Below are 27,421 nucleotides of genomic sequence, written 5' to 3'. Positions count from 1 at the left end.
AGACTAAAATATTGTTGAACATGTATATTATTGGAATGGCATACTAAAGATGAGGAGGTAAAATTAGTAATGATACATTGGGCTAAAGATATTGGACGTAATATACAGTTAGAAGATTGGGAGAGGATATGGAATGAAAGTGTTGGACAATGTTCTCGAAGCTACGAACATGAGTTTGACCAAACTGCGGGAGGCAGTGGAAGACAGGAGTGCCTGGCGTGCTCTGGTCCATGGGGTCACGAAGAGTCGGACACGACTAAATGACTAAACAACAACAACAACAACAGCAACATGGAATGAAAGTATTAACTTCACAGCATGCAGTACGCTTAAAGAAAATGTTATGAAAATGATTTATAGGTGGTATTTAACACCAGTTAAACTGGCCAAAATGTATAGAACAAAAAAATGAATGTTGGAAATGTAAGGAGAAGGAAGGTACTTTTAACCATATGTGGTGGACATGGAAAAAGGTAAAAACTTCCTGGGAAACGATATATAAAAAGTTAAAGAAAATGTTTAACGACACCTTTGTTAAAAAAAACCAGAAGCCTTTTTATTAAGTATAGTGGGTAGAGAGATACTGAGACAAGATTAAAAATTGTTCTTATTGCAACAACTGTGACAAGAATTTTGTTAGCCCAAAGATGGAAACCACAGGAGTTACCAACAAAGGAAGAGTGGCAGATGAAGATGATGGACTTTGCAGAACCGGCGAAGCTGACGATAAGAATCCGGAACCAGTGAGACCAATCATTGCAAAATGGAACAAATTTGTATTATATTTGAAAGACAACTGTAAGCAATTGACATCATTAGCAGGGTTATCTGAAGGTCTGTAAGGTGAAATTGCTACCCATTCAAGTAGAGTAATACAATATTTTAGGTAAAGAAATAACAAGGATAGGAAACGAAGCAAAATGTAAAGATGTAAAGTTTAATTTTCTCAATTTTCAGTCGAGGCAAAGAGATAAAACAAGAGGATACGATGTTTTGTAATGTGATTATATGCAAAACCATTAGAAATCATTTATTAAAAAAATAAATACTGCGTATAAGACTACTATTTAACCCAGGAAAATCTTCTCAAAAGTCGGGGGTCGTCTTATACGCTGGGTCATCTTATACATTGGAATATATGGTATATATTTTCCCTCCTCTGGGCTCTTGGTCCCAATTATCTCCCCCAACAAAAAATGAAAAGGAGTTGGAAAACTAACAGAATGAGACCAAATGGAGAAAAAATTCCTTCCTCCTTACCCAGCTGCCTCTCTCTGGTGTCCAATGGAGGCCTCTCTACCTCAGAAGAAATCTGGCCCATTTCTGCAAAGAGATCATTTCCCTGAAAAAGAAACAAGGATTCAAATCAGAGAATGGGGAGAAGGCTTATGAAATGAATGTCAGGGCCAAAAACTCGAAGGGTGTTACATCTAATTCCATGTATGTCTTCCCATAAAAATGATGGACCATTTGTAGAGCATTTTTGGATGTTCTCCATCCTGTTTGGAGCCCCTTGGGATTATCCAGAGGAAAGTCTCTCTCACCTGCTTGCTCTCTTCCTGCTTTCTCTCCTCTGCCTGACTCAGGAGGAAACCTTCGGCCAGGGCCACCGCCTGGGAACTGGTCTCCGCTCCGCATTCCCTCACCCAGCTCTCCATCTCTGGGGGAAGGACAGCCAGGAACTGCTCCAAGATCACCAGGTCCAGCATCTCAGCTTTCGTGTGCCTTTCTGGCTTCAGCCACTGGTGGCAAAAGTGGTAGAGTCGGCTGCAAACCTCTCGGGGTCCTTTGGCCTCCTGGCAGCAGAACTGCCTCAACTGCTGGCTCTGCACCTCTGAGCGGAGGGTGTCCTCCTCACCCAGGATCTTCTGCATAGAGTTTCCCCAGAATCCCCCACTGCTCCCAGTTTGGATGGCATGGCCTTTTCCTGCTTCAGGGCCAGCTGAGTCTTGTTCATCCATCTGTGGTCTCAGGAAGCCTCTGAGAGATCAGAAGGAACCCTTTGGTCTTCTGCCAAGTTCTGTCCGTCTTAATGAGAAGCTCTAGCAAATCCTACAAAGCAAAGTTCTTTTACAAAAGTTGTATAATATCAGGAGAAGGAAATGGTTCCCTGAAGCAAGCATGGATGCTTCTTGCTAGGAACCAGAGCTAGACACTACGGCACAACCCATGAGCTATCTTTCTGAAAAGAAAGGGGAGGAGGAAGAGGAGAAGAAGAAGTAAGTCTCTAGCCCTCTAGCGATGCAAAATGTGGAGGCAACTGAAGGGATTTCTGGGAGATGAATCAGCCTGGATTCTGCTGCCTTCCAATCAATGCATGAAGTCAGAACTGACTGACAAGGGAATAATTTCTATCTTGTGAAAAATGGATGCTTGGCTCTTGTGGGGGCCCTCACCCGGGGGTCCTCAGGAGTTGCTCTCCCCCACACCCATTCTGGGCATATTTCTCCCCTGCTTCTGTCTCATTTTCTTGCACTTGGACTCTCTGTCGTTCTCAAGACAGACACATGGGGTGGGGTCCCTTTTTCTTTGCTCTGAGGGCCAGGTATGAATCTGGCCAACCTCCTAAGGGCCAAATGGGTGGGAAGAAAGACATATGCCTTGACATTTAGGCAGGTAATTTAGTATTGTTATTCTATTAGATAGCCTAACATACACAGAGAGCCATTGATGGCAAGGTCCCTGGAGGCTCAGTGAGTAGCAGTGCCCATTTCCGGCTTTTTTGCCAGCACCAATCCTTATTCTTATTACACACACAGTGAGCAGCAATAATCCCTTTGGGACAGAGAGGATGTGGTCCTGGGATGCCATGCTCTGGGTGCGAGGGGATTGCTGCAGTGGCCTCCGTGTGGAGCTGCCAGTGCCAGATTTATGTATAAGCTAAACAAACTATAGCTTAGGGCCCCACTCTCTTGGGACCCCCCAAAAAAATTAAAGGAAAAAAGCCTGGATAAAATAAAACCTACATCACAGGCTTCTGTGATGTAAGTCATGGGTCCTGCCTGCTAGCCTGCTCCCTAAAATATCACTGGTTTGCTCATTTCTATATATAGGGTTCTACTTTACATTCTGCAAGTACTGGTAGCATGGCAACAGGTGCAAATAACTATTAGATCCATAAATAACCCTATAGCATATACTGTATTTTTAAAAAAACACAACCCGACAATTTGTTGTTGACAAAGGACAGCTGGACATATAAAGGTCCCCATTACCCTCAGTAGCTTAGGGCCTCATCAAACCTAAATCCGGCCCTGGGAGTTGCCCTTGGAGACGACTGGGAAACTGGTTTGCAATGCAGCAGCCAGACTATGGGCTGGGATCCCTCTCTTTATTCCTGGTATTTCTCTCCCACCTTTCCTTCCTTCCTCCCCGTGGTTGTTGTTGTTGTTGTTGTTGTTTGAGGGGGGCTAGTCCACCTCCTCCTCCAGCTTTGGAAAACCATTTGCACACGACGCTGAGCGATGTCACACAGAGTTAAAGTCCTAGGGACTCCTTTGTTTGAAGAAGGAGATTTCGGGGGAATCATTTTTTTCTGAAAAGGTGGGAGGGCGAAGGCCAAATGTGTTAGGGATCCTCTGATCTCCAGGAAGGAGAGCGTTGCAGACCTCCCCCCCCCTTGCATGAGCAGATCAGCCCCCCCCCCCCGGCACCCTCCCCTGCTGCAGCCCTGGGACCCCCTCCGTCTCCCCACTGCACCCGCTGGGGGGGGGGGAGAGAGAGGAGACTCACCAGATCCCAGGAGGGAGGGGACAGCGATGCAGCCCTTGCAGGAGATACACCAAAGCATCACCCCCCCTTCCTTGCAGGAAAGGATTGGGGAGGGAGGGGCCTTGGTTGTGGAGGATCTGCCCCCCCCCGCTTCCTCTCTAGCAATGCAGCTCAGTTCCCTGTAACCCTTGCAAAGCCTAACTCGTCCGGCTCTCCCCTCCACGTTTTTCTCTCTGGCGCGCATTGCACACTTCCAGAGATGCCTTTTGGGGGACGCCTCCTGCTTTCCTTTCCTTTCTAGAGTTTCCCCATAGGCTATCATTGGGCCAAGACCAGATACTTTGTATCCGCTGGGAATCGACACTTTCGCTGTTTTCTCAGCAGGGGGTCTTCCGCTTGTTCTGCAAACGGAGCTGAGCTCCTTTTCTTGCAGTTGCAATGCTTGCCTTCTCCTGTTCATGGCGCTCCCTCAACGACGGGGGGGGGGGCTGTTTTGCAGAGTCTCGGTGCAGAAAGTTTATTGTCGTCCCCCCACACACACCAGGGCCGTCTTAAGCATATCCAGCGGCGCCATGGTGCAAAGTTTTCCCCGCCCCCCCTTTCCCAGAGTTGTCTTGTGCCCTGACGTCCCACCTCCTAATACGGTATATCCTGCGTTTTAAAACCCTTATGTCAGCCCAACACAATCTCAGCAGCCGCCTCCTTCCACACAACTGGCTTCATCTCAACGCTAATAGATATTAAAATACAGAGGAATTGTGCATCCCCGGGGAGGGCTTTTATTTGTTAAGTCAAAAAAATTGGGAATGGATAAAGGGCTGCTGGGAAGAAGAATGCACAGCCAAGCCAGTGTGAATATTGAGCTGGAGAGGGTTCTCTCTAGGGTGCTTAAATAAAATCCTCTCTCTGCTATAGCCAACCAGGGATCCTGAACCACCCGGGAGCAGTGCGTATTACCGTAGTTACATGTCCTGCGTAGGGTTTGGCCTGTTTGTCCAATATAGAGAGCTGAAGGGCACTGTTGGCATTTGATGGCATACACACAGGGCCATCTCAAGCGTGTCGCGCGCCCTGGCGCCGTGGTGCCGAGATTGCTCCGGTGCCCCCGCTCCGCCCCGTTTCTTGGCGGGCTGGTGGGCGGGTGCAGGGCGCAGCACGGCGCCCCCCTGGCGCCCCGCGCCACCCAGCCTACACCTAGAGCCGACCCTGCATACACAATGTTAGAAGATGAGGTTTCCCCGGTAATATATTCAGACTCAGTCAGGTTGTACCATATGTATTAACAAAGATTCCAGTTAGTTGTGAACGCAAACAAGTTTTAAATCAAGAGTTCTCTTAGGTCCACTATGAGTCATGCTCAGCTCTATGGCTTAGCCATCTTGGCAACTGAAAACAAAGTAGGGAAAGGAATTGATTTTGATGATGTGATTTCAAAATTTGCAGAGAACAAAGTGAGGGGGAAAATGTTTTAAGTGCTTATGCTCACAATGTTAAGTAAATAAGCCATCTTATTTTTCCTTCTTTTAATAATTGGGGGGGGCAGGGCCATCTTACCCATTAGGGTTAGTGGCGTGCTGCGCCATGGCACCTGCCCACCAGGGGCGCCCAGCAGCAGGAGTCTGGGACCGGCCGGGACCAGCTGCGAGGGCATGCTGGGCGGTGGCGGCAGCTCTTCCTACAGCCAGCCATGCTCCCTCGCTTCCTGCCTGGGAGAGGAGGCAGCGGTGGTGGCGTGCAAAGCTACGCAGCGCCCTCCTCCCTCCTGCCTTCCCCGCGGCAGTAGCGGGACTGCTGAGGAAGCCCGCGCGGCAAGCGAGCCTCGAGCTGCGCAGCTCAGGGGGTGGGGAGGACGGGAAAGGGGAGGGGCGCCAAGTATGTCGCCCCCCACCCCCTCCGTCCAGGAAAAAGGTGGAGGAGGGATTCATTCAAATTTGGGGCGGTGGGAGGGGAAAACTGAGAGGGGGTGCACTACCATTGGGACTCAGTTTGGATGTAAGGATGGACTTGAGAGTGTGTTCTCCATGCAGTTAGTGGTTAAAAACAAACAAACACCAATAAAAAGTCCTTTAAAGATGGGGGCCGGTTTTTAGTGAGGCATAAGCTGTCATGAGCTGCAGCCCATTTTGTTTTCTTAAGCATGTGCAGAGTGCCTTGATCTACCCACAGCTGCCCATGGTGCATACAACAAGTACAAAATAACCCCTCTGCAGCGCCACAAATCCAACTCAGTGGTGTAACGATGGGAAATGTTGATCACTTCTCCTACCGAGGCAGTTATCTTTCCACAAGGGCCAACATTGATGCCAAAATCCAACATCGCCTGAGCTCTGAGAGTGTGGCTTTCTCCCGATTGAAGTGCAGAGTGTTTGAGGACTGGGACATTCGCAGGAAAACAAAAATGCTTGTTTACAAAGCTATTGTACTACCAACCTTACTTTTTCTTCTTCTTCTTCTTCTTCTTCTTCTTCTTCTTCTTCTTCTTCTTCTTCTTCTTCTTCGGCAAAACAAAATAAAAAAATTTCCTTCCAGTAGCACCTTAGAGACCAACTAAGTTTGTCATAGGTATGAGCTTTCGTGTGCATGCACACTTCTTCAGATACACTGGAACGGAAGGAAAAAATGGAAAACTATAACAATTTCATGAATAATATAATAAGGATATCCCTGTATAAAATTTGGAAAAAATATCAAAAAATATCAGAACCAAAAGTACCATGGTGGGTGTCGCCATTTGAAATAATAGCAGTAAAGAAAGTAAATATGGGAATAAGGTAGTAGAAGAGTGTATTGGAAATTGGAAATTAAAGGAATATGAGGAAATTAAAAAATCTTTTTAATGTATGGCTACAATATTTTCAAATTAGGCAAAGATTTCAATTGGATAATAAAAAAGGATTTGAGAAAGAAATGTCAAAATTTGGAAAAATCATGTTGGAAGGGAAGGGAAAATATATAAAAAATTTATATGATTTGATCTTGGAATGGGAAACAAAGGAGGAATTGACAAAAGAAACAATGATCAAGTGGGCCCGAGACTCAGGCAGACTCAATGGCTGGAAGTGCATTTGAGCAACTGCAGATGGTTCGACATTCCTGGACCAGGAGAGCCTGGCCACAGCAGCTCACTGCCTTGAGGGTTTTGTTTCGTTTTGTTTACCATCAAACGGTGTATACATTTTATTAAATAAATAAATAACCACTAAACTTACTGTTTCAAAACATCCCCCAAAATACCCATTTCCCCATGAGTCCGTTAGGCTGGTTTAGATCAGGCATCCCCAAACTGCGGCCCTCCAGATGTTTTGGCCTACAACTCCCATGATCCCTCGCTAACAGGACCAGTGGTCGGGGAAGATGGGAATTGTACTCCAAAACATCTGGAGGGCTGAAGTTTGGGGGTGCCTGGTTTAGATGCATTTTTTTGCTATGCTAGTTTAATCATAGCTACTGAAAACCAGACTTTCTCAATCCATTCGGATATACGTAGGAGACTGGCTTCTCTCTCCTCAATGTGTGGCTATCACAAACTCAGCAGCGGTAACAAGGTTGAATGCTGCAAAGTAGACTATGAAGCCTCCTGCCTGATGGCAAGTGGCAGGGAGTTCCAAAGTCCAGTTGCTGTCACACCAAAACATCAATCTTTTAACTTGGAGGTTTCTAGAGCGCAGGGCTGGCAGGTTCCACCACCTCGACAACGTGGGGATACAGGGCATAGCCCGACAATGGCTGGGCTCTTTTATCTCTGGTTGGGGACAGAGGGTGGCGCTAGGGAGGGAGATGGCATAGCGCCACTCCTTGGTGTGTGGAGTGCCACAGGGCACAATCCTCTCTCTGATGCTTCTTAATATTTTTATGCGCCCCCTTGCCTGGATTGTCCGGAGCTTTGGGCTGGGTTGTCACCAATATGCTGATGACACTCAGCTCTATTTGCTGATGGACGGCCACCCCTACTCGGCCCCGGACACACTGACCAGATGTTTGGAGGTTTTGTGGGATGGTTTTGTGGGAGCCAACTGAAACTAAATCCTTTGAAGACAAAGGTCCTCTGGCAGCTGGGTTGGAATGGCATGGGGATGAGGGACCAACTCCCTTCTCTTGCAGGGGCCCAATTAGTGCCATTGCCTTCCATTAAGCAGTTGGTCCCTTACCTTTCCCGCCCCGACCTGGCCACAGTGATCCATGCGACAGTCACCTCCAGGCTGGTCTACTGTAATTCGCACTACACAGGGCTGCCCTTTAAGCTGTCCCAGAAACTCCAGCGGGTGCAGAATGCTGCAGTGAGGCTCCTCACGGCAGGGCCGTCTTAAGGGTATCCAGCGCTGTGCAAAAGGTATCCTTAGGGTATCCAGCGTGGTGCAAAAAACCCTCCGCCGCCCCTCCCCCCCGTGTTTCCCTCCCAGAAACAAACTAGCATGGATGCTTTAGCGGAGATTCCTGCATTGCAGGGGGTTGGACCAGATGACCCTTGTGATCCCTTCCAACTCTACAGTTCTATGAGGGGGGGAATCAAAGGCTGCAGGCCTAGTCAGGCTGTTTTGTCTTTAAAATTCAATGTGCTTTAAGCAGCTTACAGCAGAGATCTGTAGCAATGTTAACTCCTATGTCGCTTACTGTATAGAATTTTATCATGCAACAAGATCACATGGCATCTGTTAGCATTTGACTTTCATCCCCAGAGGGTCTATGCTGGCAGAGAGTCTATGTGGCATAAGTGGAAAGCGCTGTACTTAGGAGACCAGCATTTTCCTGCGCACCTTCATATCAAACATTGCTTTCAGAAGTTCTTTTATGGGAGAAACCTCAAAGAGTTGAGATGCTGCTGCTGCTGCTACTGGTTCCTGGTGTTTTCCGAACATAGAAGCACACCTACCTGCAAATTTTGTTTGCTTTCTAAGAAGCAGCTTCAAAAAGCAGGTCTTAGTCTCACAAGGGATCTTTTAAAGCTTCTCAAATACAGTTCCAAAAGTTGTTTCTTGGATGGCAGTCAAGCCTTGCCTACTACGGTATCTTTGCTGCCTTATACCCGCTAACCCATCTCTCCTGGCCAATTGGCTTCAATTACAAATTATGCAATTACAGGTGTTAATTTTTAATATATATCAAGTTGCCCAAATGTTTTGTGGCTGTTTTTGTAACATGTCACAGGGGAATGGTGGAGAGAAATATTCACTGTGTGCTTCACAAGTGGGGTGTTGTTATCCAGTTTCTGAGTATGTCCCCCCCCCCCCCGGGAAATGCCGCAGTGGGACAGTGAGCTGGGGAGGACTATGTTCACTGTGGAAGCAATATGCAGGGAGAAGTGATTACTGTAATTGGAGGAATATGGGGGTAAGGTTGGTGCTGCTGCTATTAAATGCTTAAATGGATTGCTGTTGAAAAAGATCAAGGGGCTTTTTATGGTTCTCATTCCCTTTTTATCCTCACAGCAACTCTGTGAGGTTGGTTAAGATAAGTGACTGTTTCAAGGGCACAAAGCGAGCTTCATGGCCGAGTGGGGGTTTCAAATCCTTTTTTTCTCAAAAAAGAAAAAGAAAAAAAACCCTGTAATTATTATGTGGTTTTAATAAATAACCATCTCAATTGAATACACTGCTTGCTTTTTAACTATTTATAACTTGAATTTTTCCAAGCATCAGCATCTGAACAAATCTGCTGTAAAACTCCACCTGAAATACATTACTAATGATTATGTGCATAAGGTTTTAGTGATGAGTTGTAAACAAATAGCTCTTTATTGTTCAAATGTATTCCACCTAGAAACCATTATATAGTATTTCACCTAAATTGAAATGCAGAAGAACATTTACCTATTTGTATAAATACATTCATATAGAAGGGCACTGCTATTTGGCATTTAATATGGCAGGAGAGCCAACCTAGCAGTTCGAAAGCACGTCAAAATGCAAGTAGATAAATAGGAACCGCTATAGCGGGAAGGTAAACGGCGTTTCCATGTGCTGCTCTGGTTTGCCAGAAGCGGCTTTGTCATGCTGGCCACATGACCTGGAAGCTATACGCCGGCTCCCTTGGCCAATAATGCGAGATGAGCGCGCAACCCCAGAGTCGGTCACGACTGGACCTAATGGTCAGGGGTCCCTTTACCTTTACCTTTACCTTATGGCAGGAGAGCAGGAGGGAGAGGTAGAGATTGTGAAAGGGCAATAATGGAGTTTTAGAAAGTACTCATAAGAGACATTTCACTATATTTAAGTTTTCAGAAGAGTAACCATTTCTTCACTTATCACCCTTGTTCCTCTAAGTTCCATGGACCAGGAGGAGCAAATAACAGCAGTAACTAAGTCAATGAGCAAATGAGATGGGATAACAGAATAGGAAATATACTGTAATGGCAGAAACTTTGTTCTCTGCGCGATGAACACCAGCCGTACAGATTTAGAACGTACCGCTTCCCCGCTCGCCGCCGCCCTTCCTCTCACCTGTGCCGGCCACCGCTGCTGCCCTCAGCCCTTGTGTGGCCCCCGCCAGTCTTCTCAGCGCCCGCCTCTGCCATGGCAAGCGCCTGCGGCTAGTCCAGGGCGACGGAGGCAGCCGCGACCCCCTGCCATGCAGGCATGAGGCGAGGCGAGGCGCCCCCTCCTCCTCCACCCCAGGAAGCAGGACGAGCCCACCGCCACCAAGCGAGCATTTGGGTTCGAGTGTCCTCAGCCGCAACGCCGCCTCCGTGTGTGGGAAGCGGACAAGGAGGAGGGCGCCACATCCATGGCGGCGGGTCTCTTTGCCGGGGAGGTGTGCTGAGCCTCCAGCCACCGCCGAGCTCAGAGAGGAGGAGGAGGAGGAGGAGGAGGAAGAGGAGGAGTGGAAGCGGCACTCTGTGTAGCGCCGCAAGGCTGCTGCTCCTGACTCAAGCTGCTGCCTTGCAGGAGAGTCAGCCAGGGAGGGGGGGGGAAGCCGCTTTGAAGGGAGCTGGCGGGACTCGCTGGAGCACCCCCCAGAGGTCAGGCACCCTGGTGCAAAGCGCCAGTAACCCCAAAGGGAAAGACGGCTCTGCCTCACGGGGTCCCTGCCACAGGAGCATATTCACCCAGTGCTTTTCCAGCTGCACTGGCTCCCGGTGGAGTACAGGGTCAGATTTAAGGTGCCGGTTTTGACCTTTAAAGCCCTTTACGGCCTAGGACCCTCGTACTTTCGGGACCGTCTCTCCTGGTATGCCCCGTGGAGGACCTTAAGGTCCATAAATAGTAACACCTTAGAGGTCCCGGGCCCGAAGGAAATCAGATTAGCCTCAACTAGAACCAGGGCTTTCTCAACATTGGCTCCGACCTGGTGGAACGCTCGGTCTCCTGAGACCAGGGCCCTGTGGGACCTGATTTCTTTCCGCAGGGCCTGTAAGACAGAGTTGTTCCACCTGGCTTTTGGCCTGGAGCCAGCCTGACTCCCTCCCCCATTTCCTTTTCCCTTTCCCTTCCGTATGAGGCAGCATTTTAATTTTAATGTTTATTTAATTTTGTTCTTATGTTGTAATTCAACCAGCTGTTTTATATCCAGTGTTAGCCGCCCTGAGCCAGGTCTTGGCTGGGGAGGGCGGGGTATAAATATATATTTTTTATATGATGATGATGATTACGTGGTCCAGTATTAGTGCTTTTTAAACAAAAGCATATTTCCCCTTCCAGAAATGCTTAATTGTGAATTCAAGGGACACTGAAGTCTTTACAGAAATGACAGGACAGCTTTCCAGATTAGTTACTGGTAGCTGGGAGTGAGACAGTGGGCAGAGTGGCATTGGGCTCGCTAAAATGCCAACTACTACAGGAATTAGGGACCCAGGTGGCTTTGTGGGTTAAACCACTGAGCCTAGGGCTTGCTGATCAGAAGGTCGGCGGTTCGAATCCCTGTGATGCGGTGAGCTCCTGTTGCTTGGTCCCAGCTCCTGTCAACCTAGCAGTTCGAAAGCACGTCAAAATGCAAGTAGATAAATAGGGACCGCTACAGCGGGAAGGTAAACGGCGTTTCCATGTGCTGCTCTGGTTTGCCAGAAGCGGCTTTGTCATGCCGGCCACATGACCTGGAAGCTATACGCCGGCTCCCTCGGCCAATAATGCGAGATGAGCGCGCAACCCCAGAGTCGGTCACGACTGGACCTAATGGTCAGGGGTCCCTTTACCTTTTACTACAGGAATTGCTTTATTGATGCATTTTAGCACTGTAATACCATTTCTTTAAAAATGTAAAAAGGTTGATTTTTAAGTAATGGCCTGTGTGACCAAATACTTCAGGGGTCCCCAGACTATGGCCCGGGGGCACCATACGCCCCCGAGGCTCTTTTATGCGACCCCTGGGGACTCCCACCGCCTGCTGCTGCTGCCTGTTCTTACTGGCGCGGTGCGGCGCGTCTGCCGACTTCTGACCTGGAAAAGTGTACTTCTGGGTCGGAGGAGGCTTCTGCACATGCGCACAAGCTATTTCCAGTGCTTTCCAGGTTGGGAGTGTGCCAGAAATAGTGTTTACGCATGTGCATGGGCGCCCCCCTGCGTGCACTACCCCACCCTCCAGCCCACCAGGCAATCGGTGCGGCGGGCATCCGGCCCAAAGCCGGGCAAGTTTGGGGACCCCTGAAATACTTCTTATCTGTCAAGCTTTCAGGAGCAAGACTAAGGGCTGAAATGAAGCCCCCAGATCCCCAAAGGTTGAGGGAAAGGCTCTATCTCCCCTTTCCTTATCTCTCCTTTTCCTTATCAGTTATTCCCACCTAAGAAATGGGAAGAAAGCAGCTGCTCATGTTCAGCGCAGGGTTTGTTGGGGTTGAGATTCATGAGCTGACAATGGTATGATTTGTCAGCAGTAAATATTATTTGTTCTTATCTGTAAGTGAAGTCACATTTGAAACAACACAGAAGCCGTCAAAGGGAATTTCCTAGGAAGTGCTTTATTCAGTCTCACCCACAATCATGTGTGCTGAACACACAGAAACCCTCAGATAATGTGAAATTACTGGGAGTTACAGTCTCCAAATAACACTCCACACATGCAAGCATATTAATGGAATAGGACACATGATTTCCCCACCTCCTTTAAAAAAAATTACTTTGATTTATCTTCATGGTACAAAAGATAATTTCAAAGAAAGCAATGGTTAAAAGAGTAAACAACAAATAACTTGTCCTGAAAAAATTGCACTCTTTCATCCTGCCATGTCTTACAAATTTCATTTGATTACTCTAAAAGATTGTGACACATTTTCCCATGAGTGCTGGGTGGATTCCTGCAAGAAGTCTTAACAATTTATGTATTCAATAAACATTAGCCACTTGTTATAAAAGGTAACAGGCGGGCTAGGGACAAAGGTAAGAGCTGTTTCCTTGTTCTGCTGGATCTCTCAGCGGCTTTTGACACCATCAACCATAACATCCTTCTGGACCGTCTAGAGGGCTTGGGAGCTGGGGGCACTGTCATGCAGTGGTTCCGCTCCTTCCTCCTGGGCCGTGTTCAGAAAGTGGTGGGGGGGGATGAGTGTTCAGACCCCTGGGCTCTCACTTGTGGGGTGCCTCAGGGTTCTGTCCTCTCCCCCATGCTTTTTAACATCTATATGCAGCCGCTGGGAGAGATCATCAGGGGGTTTGGGCTGGGTGTCCATCAGTATGCTGATGATACCCAGCTCTACCTCTCTTTTAAATCAGAACCAGTGAAGGCGGTGAAGGTCCTGTGTGAGTGCTTGGAGGCGGTTGGAGGATGGATGGCGGCTAACAGATTGAGATTGAATCCTGACAAGACAGAAGTACTGTTTGTGGGGGACAGGAGGCGGGCGGGTGTGGAGGACTCTCTGGTCCTGAATGGGGTAACTGTGCCCCTGAAAGACCAGGTGCGCAGCCTGGGAGTCATTTTAGACTCACAGCTGTCCATGGAGGCACAGGTCAACTCCGTGTCCAGGGCAGCTGTTTATCAGCTCCATCTGGTACGCAGGCTGAGTCCCTACCTGCCCACTGACTGTCTCTCCAGAGTGGTGCATGCTCTAGTTATCTCCCGCTTGGACTACTGCAATGCGCTCTACGTGGGGCTACCTTTGAAGGTGACCCGGAAACTACAACTAATCCAGAATGCGGCAGCTAGACTGGTGACTGGGAGCGGCCGCCGAGATCACATAACACCGGTCCTAAAAGACCTACATTGGCTCCCAGTACGTTTCCGAGCACAATTCAAAGTGTTGGTGTTGACCTTTAAAGCCCTAAACGGCCTCGGTCCGGTATACCTGAAGGAGCGTCTCCACCCCCATCGTTCTGCCCAGACACTGAGGTCCAGCTCCGAGGGCCTTCTGGCGGTTCCCTCATTACGAGAAGCCAAGTTACAGGGAACCAGGCAGAGGGCCTTCTCGGTAGTGGCACCCACCCTGTGGAATGCCCTCCCACTAGAGGTCAAAGAGAACAATTACCAGACCTTTAGAAGGCATCTCAAGGCAGCCCTGTTTAGGGAAGCTTTTAATGTCTGATGGATTTCTGTATTTTAGAAGTTCTGTTTTTTTGGAAGCCGCCCAGAGTGGCTGGGGGAACCCGGCCAGATGGGCGGGGTATAAATAATAAATTATTATTATTATTATTATTATTATTATTATTATTATTATTATTATTATTATTAGGATTGTGTTCCCCCACCTTCTTCATTTCCCCTGGCAAACAAAATTTAAGATACTTAAATTGTGGTGCCCAGAATTGGACACAGTATTCTAGGTGGGGCCTGACCAAGGCAGAATAAAGTGGTATTATTCCTTCCCTTGATCTGATTCTGCAACATTGGCCTTCACTCACCGTTTTGTGTCGTCTGCAAATGGGATGATCATCCCCTCAGTTCCTTCATCCAAGTCATTTATAAAGACATTGAACAACAATGGGCGTTTCCATGTGCTGCTCTGGTTTGCCAGAAGCGGCTTTGTCATGCTGGCCACATGACCTGGAAGCTATACGCCGGCTCCCTCAGCCAATAATGCGAGGTGAGTGCGCAACCCCAGAGTCGGTCATGACTGGACCTAATGGTCAGGGGTCCCTTTACCTTTACCTTTTTATTCTTACCTTTGATCTTTGACCCGTTTGGTGTCATCTGCAAATGGGATGAGCATCCCCCAAGTTCCTTCATCCAAGACATTTATAAAGACGTTGAACAACAATGGGCCCAGGACAGAACCCTGCAGCACCCCTCTTGTCAGTTTTCCCCAGGATGATGAGGAACCATGAAGGAGTCCTCTTTCGGTTCGGTCAGTCAAATCCACCTAACAGTTACCTCGTTCACCTAACATTTTACCAGTTCTTCACATTTTACACAGCTTCAGATATTTTACTGGGGGGGGGGGAGACCCCTCGGCCTCTAAGAGTTGGCTCCTATTCCCTACACCCACAGGTCTCAGGTTGGTTACAACATAAAAAAGAAAAAAAATACACATTTGTAACCCCGCTCCCACAACATTAAAAAACGGCATTAGATGTCAAACAGCCAAAGGCCTGGTTAAAAAGGTGCGTATTTGTGTGACGTCTAAAGCTACAGTGGTACCTGGACTTACGAAGACGATCCATTCCGTGGCAGTCTTCGTAAGTCGAAATTTTCTGTTGTCCAAGCACCCGTTCTGCGCATGCACGGAGCGCAATTTTGCGCTTCTGCGGAGGCGCAGAACGCACGTGCGGAGAAAAGACTTCCGGGTTTGTCGACTTCGGAAGTCGAAACCTTCAGAAGTTGAGTCGTTCGGATGTTGAGGTACCATTATATACAAAGGGTGTTTTTTTTACAAACTATGTATGAATTCTCTTATGTTTAGTGAGATTGGAGTACTGACTGAAGCTCTTTCCACATTCCACACACTGATAGGGTTTCTCCCTGTATGAATTCTTTGGTGGGAAGTGAGATTGGAGTACTGACTGAAGCTCTTTCCACATTCCACACACTGATAGGGTTTCTCCCCTGTATGAATTCTTTGATGGGAATTGAGATTGGCCTTGTCATTGAAGCTCTTTCCACATTCTATGCATTTATATGGTTTCTCCCCTGTATGAATTCGTTTATGGGAAGTGAGATAGGAGCTCGTACTGAAGCTCTTTCCGCATTCCATACACTGATAGGGCTTCTCCCCTGTATGAATTCTTTGATGGGAAGTGAGATGGGCGCTCGTACTGAAGCTCTTTCCACATTCCATACACTGATAGGGCTTCTCACCTGTATGAATTCTTTGATGGAAAGTGAGAGAGAAGCTGTAACTGAAGCTCTTTCCACATTCCACACATTGATAGGGTTTCTCCCCTGTATGAATTCTTTGATGGGAAGTGAGATGGGCGCTCGTACTGAAGCTCTTTCCACATTCCACACACTGATAGGGTTTCTCTGCTGTATGAATTTTTTGATGGGAAGTGAGATTGCCACGCTGACTAAAGCTCTTTCCACATTCCCAGCATTGATAAGGTTTTTCCCCTGTATGAATTCTTTGATGGGAAGAGAGTTGGGAGCTCTTCCTGAAGCTCTTTCCACATTTCACACACTGATAGGGTTTCTCCCCTGTATGAATTCTTTGATGGGAAGTGAGGTCAGAGCTCCGACTGAAGCTCTTTCCACATTCCAAGCACTGATAGGGTTTCTTTCCTGTATGAATTCTCTGATGGGAACTCAGAGAGGAGTTCGTACTGAAGCTCTTTCCACATTTCACACACTGATATGCTTTCTTCCCAATGGGATTTCTTTGATGTAAAGTGGAATTTGAACTATTTCCACATTCAAGATATTGATACGGCTTCTCCATTGTGAGGATTTTGTCATGGTCATCCTTGTTCTTGATTTCCATTCCATCGCTATCTGCAATGAAGAGAAATGGATTAGAGCCTCGGGGAGAAATTAAGGTAGAATACTTGTTAAGACTGGTCATAGAGGAATATCACAAGTGGGTTAGATGGATAGTTTCACTGAAGGGCTGGGTGCATTAATTAATGGGGATCAACTGACATCCTTAGGGGAACCTGTGATTCGATAAGCCTGGCTCTTCTCTTGAATGGATTTTGTTTGGCTCCATCATGGCATCCCCTCCATTTCCAATGTCACTCTTCTCTTTTGGCAACCAAAGACTGACAGGAGCAAAAACAGAAACTGAAAACCTGAAAGAAGCTACTTCAACTTCCCTAAGAACTCTGAAGTTTACATTTAAATGGCCTGGGCAGTTGAGACCAGGCTGATCCTTGTTTAATAAGCTGCAACTGGAGGAAGATCATTCAAAGAAAAAACAGTAATTTACTGTTCAAGGTTTATTGTGGTAAAATTGAAATCCCAGGTGTTGTATGGGAGCTGTTGAATTCTGTGAAAATATATGATGTTCGCTCACTGGAAGGACAGATCGTGAAGCTGAGGCTCCAATACTTTGGCCACCTCATGAGAAGAGAAGACACCCTGGAAAAGACCCTGATGTTGGGAAAGATTGAGGGCACTAGGAGAAGGGGATGACAGAGGATGAGATGGTTGGACAGTATTCTCGAAGCTACCAACATGAGTTTGACCAAACTGCGGGAGGCAGTGCAAGACAGGAGTGCCTGGCGTGCTATGGTCCATGGGGTCACGAAGAGTCGGACACGACTAAACGACTAAACAACAACAACAATATGATGTTCATCACAGAGAGCTGTTTTGAATTTAAAAAGAGATATTATGATTCCACAGGGAGCCTTACCAAGAGAGGCCACGATCCCACAATTCTCCGCCATGACGTCCTTATGCAGAGCTCTCTGGTTAGGATCCAGCAACGCCCACTCCTCATCCGTGAAACAAACAGCAACATCTTCAAAGCACACTGGACCCTGAAAGAAAAAGGGAAATTACTTCTTCTGAGACAGCATAAGTATGATCTGCTACACAATGTCCTATTGTTTCCTTCCTGTTAATTGCTGTGTTGTTTCAATAGGATTGATTTGCTGCACATTTTAATTATGGATGCTTATTTTACCCTTTAATTGAATTATTTAATTCTGCGTTTTAATTTTGGGTGTTCATCTTTGTGTAAATAGGTGGTACTCCTCCTTGTGTTTTTCAAGTCATTCTGCCTATGCAAGCATTCCAGTTTGCCTGATGGAAAGATCCACTTTCTCCTCTCCTCATGTCCTGTTCCGGGGAATTCCCTCTCAGTGCCCTAGAGCCAAATTCAAGGGGGTCATGGGGTCATGGAGAGGGGGAGGAATGGAGGGCAGGCCCCATATTGCAGCGGACAGGGCTGGTTAGGTGAATCCTGACCACTATTTCTAATCATCTGTCCACTGCTTAGAAGCCTATTTGTAGCATTCTATGATGAATATAGAAATCTAGCTGACATTCCTGCAATGCAGGGGGTTGGACTTGATGACCCTTGGAGTCCCTTTCAATTCTAGGAATCCATGAAAACTGCAACTACAGATGAATGCTACATGGGACATTGAGAAGGCTGGTGTCAGAGTTATCTGGGCAGGAAATCCCACAGTTCACAGCTGGAGTTTACTCTTTCTTAGCAAGAACACAATATTCACAGACTGGGCTGAGTTTCAGAACAGGAGCTCATTCCCTGAGCGTCTGTCAGTTTGCATTTCTTAGTACAGAAAGTATTGATCTGATGTGTAGTGATCTTTCATATTCTAATTAATTCAAGAGGGTTCTGGAAGCTTCTCTGCATAAAAGAAACAAGCAGAAGGTTCCTGATGTTTGGGATCTTCCTTTGGAGAAGCTGAGTAGAGCTGGGTTAAAGTGGTTCTCTTATCTCTTCTGTTCTGTCATGGTGACGATGAGAAGAGGCCAGAAGGAGCCTGGGTTTCACATACTCTTTCTATCTCTGTTCCTTCTGGTGTTCTGTATATAGTATGCTTAGTGTTAAGCTTTAGACTTATTATGTCATGTAAGTAAAGTCTGCTGCAACTGGATTTCTTATGGACAGTGCCAATTTGCTAACTATACATTGGAGTTCTGCTCTGGATCAATATTGAGCAGAATTCCATGACAGGGTCTTCCTCTATGAACTCAGTTGCCGAGAGTCAAAGCCCCTGGCTCCCCAAAGCTTTCCAAGTCCCATCCTCTCTGGGGTTTCTGGCAAGCGATTGAACAGTGCAGCCTGCCTTTGCTCCTCCATTGTCAGACGTCTCCTGGCTCTGAGAGACAAGCAGGGAGGGTGGCTTCTGGAAGAAGGATAGGGAGCCACCGGTGGCTCCTCCTTCTCCTGACTCACCTCTGCCTCTCCACCTCCCTCCTCCCACTCACCTCCTTCCTCTTCTGCCTCATTCTGGACTGCATTCTGTCACAGAGTCTCCCAGCTCACTAAGCCCTGTTACCCCTTCAGCTTCTGACATCTCCTCTTCCCAGGCTTCTCCCTCTTCTCCCTCTGACCACCCATCCTTCTTCTACCTCCACTTCTTGGGCTCTGAGCCACCTTCCCTTCCTGGTTCCCCAGGTGCATCCTCCCACCATTCCTCTGTGCCCAACCAGTCCATGACATTGCTCCATCTCTCAGCCTCTGTCCCCACAAGGCAGCTTCCCCTGACCTGATCTGGTTCCACAGCTGCTGTTTCCCTTCTGCCCCCATGAAAAGACGGATCAAGAGCTCTTGCCGGAATCATTCTGTCACCTGGAAGAGAGAAAAGGTAAGCAGGATGCCAGGATGCCATCTGGCAAGGGAAAAAAGCCAGAATAAAAATGGAAAACCTGATAAGACCAAAGGAATCTGGAGGATTTGCGCTCCCAGACCTGAAAAGGTATTATGAGGCAGCTTGCTGGAGCTGGCTTAAAGAATGGATACTCCTAAAAAACAAAGAAATTCTGAATTTAGAGGGTTGGGATAAAATATTCGGGTGGCATGGCTACCTGATGTATGGAAAAACTCAAATACATAAGGGGATTAAAAATCACCTAATAAGGAAAGCTCTACTGGAGGTTTGGGAAAGAACTAGCGAAATAATTATAGATAAAATACCCGGATGGGTCTCTCCAGTAGAGGCAAACACTACACTAAAATTAAATAAGGGAAAACCCTGGTTAACTTATAGAGATGTAATCGAAGAAAAGAACGGGAAGGTTACCTTAAAGGAATATGAGGAACTTAAGAGGACTGGGCTAAGCTGGTTGCAATTTTTCCAACTGAAAGCGACATATGAAAAAGATATAAAAACCAGGGGAATTGGAATCAAGATAACAAAATTGGAAAATGAGATATTTCAAAGTAATGAGAAAATAATTGCTAAAATGTATAGAATGTTGGGAAATATAAATACAGAAGAAGAAATAAAGGGGAAATGGATGCTAAAATGGGGAAAAGATCTAGGGTACGAAATACCAGAAGAAAATTGGAAGAAATTCTGGATTAAAGATATAAACTTCACTGCATGTTACACATTAAGAGAAAACTACATAAAAATGCACCATAGATAGTATATGGTTCCAGAAAAATTGGCAAAAATGAATAATCCCTTTAGTAATAAATGCTGGAGGTGTAACAGCATTCATACATGGTGGGCATGCCCAATGATTAAAAAATTATGGGAATTGATCCATGAAGAAATTAAAAAAAATATTAAAAATATCCCTTGTTAAATATCCCTTGTATCTTCTAGGTATTCTAAATAACAATATACCCAGTGAGAAAGTAAATATTTTCATGTATGCATCAACAGCTGCAAGACTGCTAATTGCGAGTAAGTGGGAAAGTGTAAACATCCCAACAAAAGGAGAATGGATAGATAAAATGTGTGAATATTTAGAACTAGTAAAATTAACTGATATAATTCGTCATAAATCTAAAGATAAAATTCAAAAACAATGGGAGTGTCTAAATGAATACTTAGGGAAACAAGGTCTGGGGGCAAAAATCTGGTTGTGTCTAGAATAACCCTACTGGAATTAGTAAATTCAAGACGAAGGCAACTCCAAAAGACAGATATATATATGTGTTTAGATGAATTACTGTATGGAGTAGCGGTGGAAGTCGAAAAAGCCGTATAAGGCTTTCTTAACCTTTCAATTTTCTTCTTTTTTCTTTCTTCTCTTAAACTCCTTTTCCTCTTTTGCTTTTTACTTTCTTTTTTCCCTTTTTTATTACCTTATCCTGTTTTACCTTTTTTTATTTCCTTTTCTCTCTTTCATTGCCAGATTTCTTCTTTTATATGAAATAAGTAATTGAAATAAGTAATTGTGGGACCCAGGTGGCGCTGTGGTTAAATCACAGAGCCTAGGGCTTGCTGATCAGAAGGTCAGCGGTTCGAATCCCTGTGACGGGGTGAGCTCCCGTTGCTTGGTCCCAGCTCCTGCCAACCTAGCAGTTCGAAAGCACGTCAAAATGCAAGTAGATAAATAGGTAGGAACCGCTACAGCGGGAAGGTAAGCGGCGTTTCCATGTGCTGCTCTGGTTTGCTAGAAGCGGCTTTGTCATGCTGGCCACATGACCTGGAAGCTATACGCCGGCTCCCTCGGCCAATAATGCGAGATGAGCGCGCAACCCCAGAGTCGGTCACGACTGGACCTAATGGTCAGGGGTCCCTTTACCTTTACCTAAGTAATTGTTATGTAACCAATCTTCGTAGATGTAAATGTATGTTTTGTTTGCGCATATGTATTTTTTACCTGAATATCAATAAAGGTTTTTTTAAAAAAAAATTTAAAAAAACAAAGCATCTCTAACTACATTTCGTATGTTTGTTGTACAGAAATACATCTCCCCTCCTCTGGACCCTTGGCCCCAACAGCCACCCCACTCCCCCCCCCCTAAAAAAAAACAAGATGAAAAGAACCCACCGATTAGTTGGAAAACCAACATTATGAGAACAAATGGAGAAAAACCACCTTCCTCCTTACCCAGTGGCCTCTCTCTGGTGTCCAACGGAGGCCTCTCTGCCTTACAGGAATCCAGGTCCATTTCTGCAAAATGATCATTTTCCTGAAAGAACCAACAAGGATTCAAAACAGAGAAGGAATGGTGAGAAATATTAAAAAGAGAATGACAAAGACAAATACATTTCATTCCATGGATACCTTCCCAGAAAAAGAATGGGTCATCAGTATAGCATTATGGGAAGTTCTCTGTCCTGTTTGGAACCCCTTGGGAGTATCCAGAGGAAAGTCTCTCTCACCTGCTTTCTCTCCTCTGCCTGACTCAGGAGGAAACCTTCGGCCAGGGCCACCGCCTGGGAACTGGTCTCCGCTCCGCATTCCCTCACCCAGCTCTCCATCTCCGGGGGAAGGACAGCCAGGAACTGCTCCAAGATCACCAGGTCCAGCATCTCAGCTTTCGTGTGCCTTTCTGGCTTCAGCCACTGATGGTCAAGGTGGTAGAGTCGGCTGCAAACCTCTCGGGGTCCTTTGGCCTCCTGGCATAACTGCCTCAACTTCTGGCTCTGCACCTCTGAGCGGAGGGTGTCCTCCTCACCCAGGATCTTCTGCACTGGGTTTTCCCAGAATCCCCCACTGGTCCCAGTTTGGATGCCATGGCCTCTTCCTGCTTCAGGGCCAGCTGAGTCTCGGTCATCCATCTGTGCTCTCAGGAAGCCTCTGAGAGATCCCTTTGGTCTTCTGCCAAGTTCTGTCTGTTGCAATGAGAAGCTCTACCAAATCCTACAAAACAAAGTTCTGTTACAAAAGTTGTATAATATCAGAAGGAAATGGTTCCCTGAAGCAAGCATGGATGCGTCTTGCTAGGAACCAGGGCTGGACTGCACTACAGCCCAAACCATAGTTATCTTTCTGAAAAGAAAGAGGATGAGGAAGAGGGGAAGAAGTAAGTCTCTAGCCCTCTTGCAATGCAAAATGTGGAGGCAACTGAAGGGATTTCTGGGAGGTGAATCAGCCTGCTTTGTCCTGCCTTCCAATCAATGCATGAAGTCAGAACTGACTGACAAGGGAGTCATTTCTATCTTGTGAAAAATGGATGCTTGGCTTTAGTGGGTGGTCCAAACTTGGGGGTCCTCAGGAGTTGCTCCCCATCCCACCCCCCTGCTTCTGTCTCATTTTCTTGCACTTGGACTCTCTGCCTCTCAAGACAGGCTCCTGGGGTGGGGTCCCTCTTTCTTTGCTCTGAAGGCCAGGTACGTATCTGGCCAACCCCCTGAGGGAGAAGTGGATGTGGCCCAAGGTATCTCCCTTGAAATTTAGGCGGGTAATTTATTATTATTATTATTATTATTATTATTATTATTATTATTATTCTGTTAGACAGCTTAACACACACACACACACAGCCATTGATGCCAAGGTCCCTGGAGGCTCAGCGAGTAGCAGCGCCCATTTCCGTCTCGGCTGCTTTTCCAGCAACCATCCCTTTGGGACAGAGAGGATGTGGTCCTGGGATGCCATGCTCTGGGTGCGAGGGGATTGCTGCAGTGGCCTCCGTGTGGAGCTGCCCTTGGAGACGAATGGGAAACTGGTCCCAATGCAGCAGCCAGACTATGGGCTGGGATCCCTCTCTTTATTCCTGGCCTCTCTCTCCCACCTTTCCTCCCTCCCTCCTCCTAGTGGGTATTTTAATATTGGGGGGGGGGACTAGTCCACCTCCAATTCCAGCTTTGAAAAACCATTTGCACGTTTCCTCTGTTGTGCAATGACGCTGAGTGACGTCACACAGAGTTAAACTCCCAGGGACGCATTTGTCCGAAGAAGGGAGATTTGGTGGGAGTTTGGGATCCTCTGATCTCCAGGAAGGAGAGCCTTGCAGACCTCGCCCCTCCTCCCTGGCTGGACCCTCTCCTCCCTGACGTGGCTTTGCCCCCCCCCCAGCATTCCCCCCCTGCTGCAGCCCTGGGACCCCCCCATCTCCCCACTGCACGCTCTGGAGAGAGAGGGTGGGAGGGGGGAGGGAGGGAGGGAGGGAGGGAGGGAGAGAGGGAGGGAGGGAGAGAGAGAGACTCACCAGATCATCCCAGGAGGGAGGGGACAGCGATGCAGCCCTTGCAGGAGAGACAGCAAAGCAGGAAAGGAGGACTGGGGAGGGAAGGAGGGGCCTTGGCTTTGGAGGACCTGCCCCCCTGCTTCCTGTCCTCTCTAGGAAGGCAGCTCGGTTCCATTTAACCCTTGCACAGCCGAGTCCACCCAGCTCAGCCCTCTCTCGCTTTGCTGCCCCCCCTCGGCTACGCCTATATGGGAAGAGATGCTTTTTGGGGGGGATTTTGGCTTCTCCCTCCCTTGGCCAGAAAGTGGAGGAGAGAGAGAGAGAGTGGGAGAGGGAGGAAGAGAGAGCCGTCCTTGGAGAGCTTTTCTCCTGGGTCCGGATGGGGGGGAAGGAGAGGAGAGGAGAGGAGAGGAGAGGGAGGGTCGTGTTGGGTCTTCCTGGGAAGCAGCAGCATCCCAAGTCCCGAGGTTGGGCTGCAGGTGAAGCTGGTGGGAAGCAGCCAGGTGGCCTGGCAGGGTCACGGGGGGGGGGAATGGCTCTCTTCCTGAAGGCTCTGGGTCTCCATCGGACAGGTCCGACCCGAGGGCAACCAGCTCCATCGGGCAGCATGGAGGGAGACACACCAGGTCTGACTTCACTGTCGCATCCTTCATTCCAGAGGGCCTTTCTTTCTTCCAGAGACATTTCTGGGGGACAGTCTCATCTTTTACACCATTATTTCAGCTTCGAGGTCCTACATGATTCCCTTAGTCTTTGGGCACACACTTTATTAACAGGAGGTGACAGGACTGTGACAGGACACACACACACACACACACACACACACACACACACACACACACACTGCTGTTTACATCAGCAGGAAGCAAGGAATCTCATCCTAGAATTCAGGAGTGAAGTTCAAAATAAATAAATGCTATTCCCATCATAAATGAGTAATACTTTCTTATGCATGCTTTTTCTGTCTAGTAATTATTATGCATGATTTTTATGCTAATATACAAAAGTTTCCCCTTCCAGAAATACTTAATTGCGAATTCAAGGGACACTATAGTCTTTACAGAAATGACAGCACAGCTTTCCAGATTAGTTACCTGGCAGTGAGATAGTTGGCAGAATGGCATTGGGCTCACTAAGATGCCAACTTCTACAGGAATCAGTTGCTTGAGCCTTTTTAGCACTGTAATACCATTTTAAAATGGTGTTTTTGTTTTCATGGGACAGCATTCAATTTCGTTGTACTATGTAGAATAACAATAAAGTTATATCTATCTAAAAAAATTTTTAAAAAAGATTGATTTTTAAGTAATGGCAGTGTGAGAGCAAATACTCTACATCTGCCAAGCTTTCAGGAGCAGGACTAAGGGCTGGAAGGAAGCCCCCCCCCCCCGATTCCCAAAGGTTGAGGAGAAAGGGTCTATCTCCCATCTTGCTTATCAGTTATTTCCACCTAAGAAATGGGAAGAAAGCAGCTGCTCAAGCTCAGCGCGGGGTTTGTTGGGGTGGAGATTAAAGAGCTGACTATGGTATGATTTGTCAGCAATATATATTTGTTATGTATTTGTTTAATTTGTGTACATGAGTTTCTCTGCTAGTCCTGTAACTACCTTTCCCGCTCCTGGGCGATTCAAATGGGTGCGGTGACAGTTGCTATTGGTTAACTTGTTAGCGCAATTTGGATCCTCACTCTGATAGGTTCCCACCAAAATCTAAATGTATCCTTTCCCCAACCCCTGCTCCTGAGAGTATAAAAGGAGCTCACCCTTTCCCTCCAGCCAGTCAAGATTCCTACTGCAATAAAGAAGACTGTTCCTGTTATACTTGACTCCTAGCAGTTCCTTGCTAGTATGCTGAATCACTATTCTGAGCTGACTTCACGAAGAGCTGAAATCGCACTCACGACATAACAATATTATTTGTTCTTATCTGGTGGTGAAGTCACATTTGAAACAATACAGAAGCAGTCAAAGGGAATTTGCTAGGAAGATGGCGGCGCATGGAGACACAGCGGCTGGTTGCTCCCTAACTCAGAATTTGGCTTTTTTGTCCTGCCAAAATAAGACTTGTTTATAGTCAACAGGATATGTTATCTATTCGGCTAAGGAGCGAGCACTGCATAAATTGTGAGTGTCTCCGCATCTGCAAGGAATATTTTTTGACTTCAAAGAACCAGGGAGGAAAGAGGCACAGGAGAGACCTCTAAACAGAAGAGAGGTTGCAGGGGAGGAAGGCAACTAAGGCAATTAAGGTTGAAAACACAGCATGATAACTTACCACTTCCCAGCATTTCTACAGCGAATGTGAGATTTTTGGTGAACAAGCTGGAGGAGTGGAAGCTGTGGGTGGCAACTGAGAGAACAGTGAGTGAATGCTTTCTTCTGCTGATTACAGAAACTTGGCTAACACCACTTATACCTGACTCAGCCATAGAACTAACAGGCTATACAGAAGGGGGGGGGGAGGTTTCTGTGTATATGTGAACAACTGCTGGTGCACAAACCACGCCGTGATAGCTAGTCATTGTTCCCCAACTGTGGAATTTATGACGCTTAAATGCAGACCTGTTGTCTTTGTCCATGGAGTTTGGACTGGACTAGATGAATCCCAAGCCGGAATTAAGATTGCCGGAAGAAATATCAACAACCTCAGATATGCAGATGACACAACCTTGATGGCAGAAAGCGAGGAGGAATTAAAGAACCTTTTAATGAGGGTGAAAGAGGAGAGCGCAAAATATGGTCTGAAGCTCAACATCAAAAAAACCAAGATCATGGCCACTGGTCCCATCACCTCCTGGCAATTAGAAGGGGAAGAAATGGAGGCAGTGAGAGATTTTACTTTCTTGGGCTCCTTGATCACTGCAGATGGTGACAGCAGTCACGAAATTAAAAGACGCCTGCTTCTTGGGAGAAAAGCAATGACAAACCTAGACAGCATCTTAAAAAGCAGAGACATCACCTTGCCGACAAAGGTCCGTATAGTTAAAGCTATGGTTTTCCCAGTAGTGATGTATGGAGGTGAGAGCTGGACCATCAAGAAGGCTGATCGCCGAAGAATTGATGCTTTTGAATTATGGTGCTGGAGGAGACTCTTGAGAGTCCCATGGACTGCAAGAAGATCAAACCTATCCATTCTGAAGGAAATCAGCCCTGAGTGCTCCCTGGAAGGACAGATCGTGAAGCTGAGGCTCCAATACTTTGGCCACCTCATGAGAAGAGAAGAATCCTTGGAAAAGACCCTGATGTTGGGAAAGATGGAGGGCACTAGGAGAAGGGGACGACAGAGGACAAGATGGTTGGACAGTGTTCTCGAAGCTACCAACATGAGTCTGACCAAACTGCGGGAGGCAGTGCAAGACAGGAGTGCCTGGCGTGCTATGGTCCATGGGGTCACGAAGAGTCGGACACGACTAAACGACTAAACAACAACAAATGCAGACCTATTTACATCCCCCGAGAATTTACAGTAGTACTGATAACTATAGTATATATTGCACCTGATGTGAACATCAATGAGGCATTGGGTCTACTGCACAGTGCTGTTAACAGACAACAATGCAAGTATCCTGAGGCTGCATTTATTGTATGCGGGGATTTCAACCAGGCAGATTTGAAAGTAGTCCTACCTAAATTCTATCAACATGTAAAGAATGTCAAGCAGGCCTATAAAGCTGAACCTCTGGCGCACCTAGGCCAATCTGACTCCTGTATACATTCCACTGAGGAAGCGGATTCCAACAATACAGAGGAGTATTACAATATGGCCGGCTGAAGCATCTTGACAGCTACAAGACTGTTTTAATGACACAGATTGGGAGGTATTTGCCCAACAGGACGTAGAGACTCTTACTAATAATAATAAAAAATAATAAATGTTTATTTATACCCCGCCCTCCCCAGTCAAAACCGG

At 46.9% G+C, this 27,421-nt stretch overlaps 1 protein-coding gene across 3 annotated transcripts in view; it reads right to left on the bottom strand.

Annotated features, from left to right (window-relative positions):
• Positions 1-27,421, bottom strand: part of LOC118085582 (zinc finger protein 883-like) — a 198,628-nt gene that overhangs the window by 9,048 nt on the left and 162,159 nt on the right. Inside the window, exons 1-6 of one of the 3 annotated variants that reach the window (XM_060274117.1) lie at positions 23,534-23,623; positions 21,762-22,242; positions 21,487-21,568; positions 19,185-19,267; positions 17,357-17,483; positions 12,016-16,494 (exon numbers count right to left, since the gene is read on the bottom strand). In XM_060274117.1, the coding sequence (XP_060130100.1) occupies positions 15,437-16,494; positions 17,357-17,483; positions 19,185-19,267; positions 21,487-21,568; positions 21,762-22,160 (1,749 nt within the window). In that variant the 5' untranslated portion in view covers positions 22,161-22,242; positions 23,534-23,623 and the 3' untranslated portion in view covers positions 12,016-15,436. Of the gene's footprint in view, positions 1-1,260; positions 1,343-1,544; positions 2,049-12,015; positions 16,495-17,356; positions 17,484-19,184; positions 19,268-21,486; positions 21,569-21,761; positions 22,243-23,533; positions 23,624-27,421 lie in introns of those variants that run through there. The other 2 variants (XM_060274116.1, XM_060274120.1) reach the window with 2 other exon arrangements.

Source organism: Zootoca vivipara, chromosome 4 (genome assembly GCF_963506605.1).
Source record: "Zootoca vivipara chromosome 4, rZooViv1.1, whole genome shotgun sequence".
NCBI classification, from domain to species: Eukaryota; Metazoa; Chordata; class Lepidosauria; order Squamata; family Lacertidae; genus Zootoca; species Zootoca vivipara.
This window is presented reverse-complemented; position numbering and strand designations above follow the sequence as displayed.